General features: G+C 51.2%; 2 protein-coding genes across 2 annotated transcripts in view; both read right to left on the bottom strand.

Annotated features, from left to right (window-relative positions):
- The window catches only part of ADAMTS5 (ADAM metallopeptidase with thrombospondin type 1 motif 5), a 48,984-nt gene extending 48,710 nt beyond the window's left edge, over positions 1-274 (bottom strand). Inside the window, exon 1 of the mRNA XM_014461927.2 lies at positions 260-274. Within this exon, the coding sequence (XP_014317413.2) occupies positions 260-274 (15 nt within the window). The remainder of the gene's footprint in view (positions 1-259) is intronic.
- Positions 275-302: 28 nt separating this feature from the next.
- LOC111827431 lies at positions 303-1,623 on the bottom strand. The gene is made up of 2 exons (XM_023759849.1): positions 1,306-1,623; positions 303-930 (listed from the first exon to the last, which is right to left on the bottom strand). Exons 1-2 carry the CDS (start codon positions 1,621-1,623, stop codon positions 310-312), a joined length of 939 nt encoding a protein of 312 aa, XP_023615617.1. The 3' UTR covers positions 303-309.
- Between the last annotated feature and the right edge of the window lie 2,297 nt (positions 1,624-3,920).

Consider the following 3,920-nt stretch of genomic DNA (forward strand, 5'->3'; position numbering starts at 1 on the left):
GAAGCCGAGGGTAACCCCCCTTTTCTGCCCCCCGGAATATTTTTGTTGATTTTTCTGCATCCTCCCCCGGCTTTTAGGCTTAGGCCCAGAGGGGGTGTTGGTCCAGAATTCAGCCCTTACAGTAAATAATACCCATACACCAGGGGGGTTTGGGGGCCGTGACAAATCCCAAGGCCCCCCGGTTTTTCCTTGCCGGTTCTCCCGCGGGGCCTTCGCGACCAGTGCTCAACGGAACCCCCCCAGCGGCAGGGACGCCCACCTGGTCACCAGTCATTTTTTGGTCCCGGGGGATGGATGCCCGCGGGGACTTTATGGGTATTTGTTATTCGCTCTGGAAGGTGCCGGGGGGGAGGGGGGGGGGGGGCACACACACTCGCTTGCAAGTTGAGTCAAGTGTCCTGGGAGGGGGACCCAGCCGCAGCGCCGGCCCGTCCGTCCGGGCTGCCGTGCCAGCGTGCGAACTTTTCTTTGTTGGTTTGGAAAATGTTTGGATTCGTGCTCCGGAAAAAGGGGGGGAAAAATAAAAAGGAGAAAAGCCGGATTGTGGAGATTCAGCAAATATGAGAAAAAGGAGGAAGGAGGGGGACTCAAATCCTCCCCAAATGCAGCCACGAAAAGTAAGGAGGGTGCGGTCCACCGGGCCGGCCACTGATGTGCGCCGCCTCCCGCCCCCGGGAGCCGTGGGCAGCGGGGGCTCCACGCTCCGGAGCTCACTTTCTTGCTTATTGGGTGGCTTTCTTCGACTCGAAGGAAACCAAGAGGAAAGGAAGAAAGAAAGAGAAAAAGGCCATAAAAAATTAAAACAAAAACGCCGGGGGCGGCCTGCAGCGAGCCAGCGAAGCGGCGCGTCCGTGTCCCCTCGGATGCGGTGTCCTCCTGGCCGCGGTCATCCCCAGTCGGCCGCTGCGAGCGCCGAGAGCAGCGCGAGCGCTGTGAAGATGCGAGGAGGTGGAACAATGAATTTATAGCGGCATGCCATCCTGCAATGGCAATTTCAACAATTCGTCACTGCAAGCTGCCTCTTAAAGGGAGAGCTTCCCCCACCACTCCCACCCTTCCCGGTCCGCGCCTAATCAGATGGGGGAGGGCGGGCGAGGGGGGTGATCGAGGAAAGGGAGACCAGGAAGGAGGAAGGAACCCGGCGAGGTGGAAGGAGGGAGTAAGGACGGGGGGGTGGGGGGCGGGGGGAGCGCAAGTATTTGGGTAAGAAAAACAGAAGATTTCCTTGGCCTCATTTAAAGCCACAGCAGCTCCGGATTCGTCTGATATTTCACAACGAATTGGGGTTGGCTAACCTCGGCTTACCTCATCTCCTGAAGGGGTGTTTGGTGTGTTTTGAAAGTTACTGAGACATTTCAAGTCTCTCCCTGCCTCCTTCTCTCCAGCTTTTCTTGCCTTGGGTAGGAGGTTCCTGCCGAAAGTTTTTCCCCTTTGCACACCCGTGCGCTCCGGCCTCTTAAACGTTGCCACTCCATCCACCAGCAAAGGGCTTTCGGCTTCCCATGCGCCCCCCCGCGTCCAGCTTCCTGTGCGCCCCCTGGTCCCGCGCTCCACTCGCCTCCTCCCAGCCGTCCCGGGACCGAATTTCTCCCCCCTCTCCCACCCCCCACCTCCCACCCCCATTCCCGGGTCTGAGGCTCCCGACAGTCGCCAGTCTCCGGGTTAGGGCTCCGGGTGACTAACTTCTCCCAGCCACCAGCAGAGGGGCCGGGCCGCCCGAGTGCCGCAGGCGCTTCCTGGCGCGTCGCTGCGCCCAGAGCGCTTCTGTGCCCCCAGCTGGGCCGCCCTCGGCCGGCCTGGGAACTCCACGCCTTTGTGTGCGAGCCCTGGGCTCCCCCCTTTCTCAAGCGTGCTTTGCATCAGTGCCCACAATCTGTCACCTAATCCCGGATGTCTGGAACTTCTTTTGCTTTGCTTGAAGAAGGCTGGGCCAGAAGGAGTTAACTCTTGAAGGGAATTGCGCTCATTTTTTAAATATGTGTATCCACACTTTTCTTCTTTCAGCCTAAGTGATAATAAAATGATCAATACTGCTATTGGCATTTATCTCTCCTAATACAACTAGTTATCGCCCTAGGCCCTGACTTGCTATCATTCTCAGAAATTCCTTTCAGGAGAAAAAGAAGACTTGGTTGGGGTGGGCTGTAGGGTGATGCAGATTAGTGCTTCTTAGTACCTCAGTGGTATTGTCACTGTGCCTTGGTTGTCCCTTCTTTGTTTCTTCTGATTGTCCGCTCTAATAGGAAGAAAAAAAAAGCCAATGACTTTGTATCCATTTACCTGGTAACTGTCAGAAGGTCTACTGTAGGGGCAGGAACATCCTCCTCCTGCCATTATTCTTCACACAAATAAATGAATAAATGGGTGGAAAATGGATCCGGTATTATTAGCACACTTCTGTCTTTCCTTGTGTGTTTAACTTACAGGGATATGGAGGCCTCAGTGGACCCCAAGCTGCTGGTGGTATTCCTAGATCCTTGGTAAGCGAGGTGATCGCTTTTCACGGAGCGGATCAGGAGGTCCTGGGCTGATTGATGTGAGGTCCTCCGAGTGGGAATGAACCCCAGGATGGAATCCTGGAAGTGCCCAGCAATGGTTCCCATGGCCTGTGCCTGGTGCACCCTCTGGAGCATCTGGGTGGCATGGGAGTGAAACATGCCCTGAGTTTAGTTCACGTTTATAATTGAAGTGATCATTGGGGTGGGGGGTTTACCTAACAACCCCTAGTCACTAGGGCCTAGTAGATTCTGAAATACCTCTAGAACTGGGAGGAAGTTGCTATTGCTGAAGGCCATTGTCTTTTAATCAACCAACCCCTCAGTTGTCTCCTTAGTCAGTGAGTTGCCCATGGCCAATACTACCAGTTGAATATTTTGAGGAAACAGACATTCAGGGTAAGTATAGAAGGAGAACCTAGGTTTCTGCAGGCTTCTCTGTGCCACCAATAGCCTTCAAGTATTGTGGGTTTGTGCTTAGAGAAAGCAATGTCTCTCCTGCCAATGCCAGTGAAAAGTAGTTTGATATTTGACACTAAACACCATCTCTAAAACAATTTCAGTCATTTTAACAATTTCATCATTGTCACTCAAAGGAGCACTTTGATAGGCAGCTTAAGTGACAGTGGTTTACATTTATTAATTACAACTAGAAGCCCGGTGCACAAAATTTGTGCACTTAGCGGGGAGGGTCCCTCAGCCCAGATTGTGAGAGGGCATAGGCCAGGCCGAGGGACCCCACCAGTGCACTATCAGGGTCAGGGAGGGCCAGCCAGGTAGGGACTGCAGGAGGGCTCCGGGGCATGTCCAGCCCATCCCACTCAGTCCCGATCGGCCAGACCCCAGCAGCAAGCTAACCTACAAGTTGGAGCATCTGCCTCCTGGTGGTCAGTGCATGTTATAGCGAGTGGTTGAGCGGCCTTAGCATATCATTAGCATCTTACACTTTGATTGGTTGAATGGAGGCCCAGATGACGGGACACTTAGCATATTAGGCTTTTATTATATAAGAGATTATTTAGCGTGTAAAGAAATTCTAACTGAATTTTCTTCTTAGTGAACGTTTTCCTGTTCTTTCTAAAACACTACATTTCTCACATGAATCATGTCTCTGAATTTTATGCCTAACTCTAAATTTAATTTAATAATGCATACAGATTATTTAAATGTATAGAAATACATCGAAGAAAATGATAGAAGCAGATAGAGCTCCAAAGAGCTCCAAATGTGAACATCATATTTATAGAACCATATATTCACAAGGAAAAGGAATTCTTCCAGTTTATAAATATAATGAGAAATTCTTACATATTCAGATAATTTCTACATGGATTTAACTTTATTTTTTTGTGAAAGTAATTTGGATACTTTATGAAGTACATTTGGTGATACTTTTAAAATATAACCCTAGTGGGTTGGGATGAA

This window comes from Myotis lucifugus, unplaced genomic scaffold (genome assembly GCF_000147115.1).
Source record: "Myotis lucifugus unplaced genomic scaffold, Myoluc2.0 scaffold_163, whole genome shotgun sequence".
In the NCBI taxonomy this organism is placed as follows: domain Eukaryota; kingdom Metazoa; phylum Chordata; class Mammalia; order Chiroptera; family Vespertilionidae; genus Myotis; species Myotis lucifugus.

Excerpts from the sequence above, each read along its gene's own strand:
- LOC111827431 (XM_023759849.1), bottom strand. The coding sequence starts at position 1,623 with ATGGGGGTGGGAGGTGGGGGGTGGGAGAGGGGGGAGAAATTCGGTCCC. Across the intron at positions 931-1,305 it reads ACACCCCTTCAGGAGATGAG|CGCTCGCGCTGCTCTCGGCG; the intron begins GTAAGCCGAGGT and ends GCATCTTCACAG.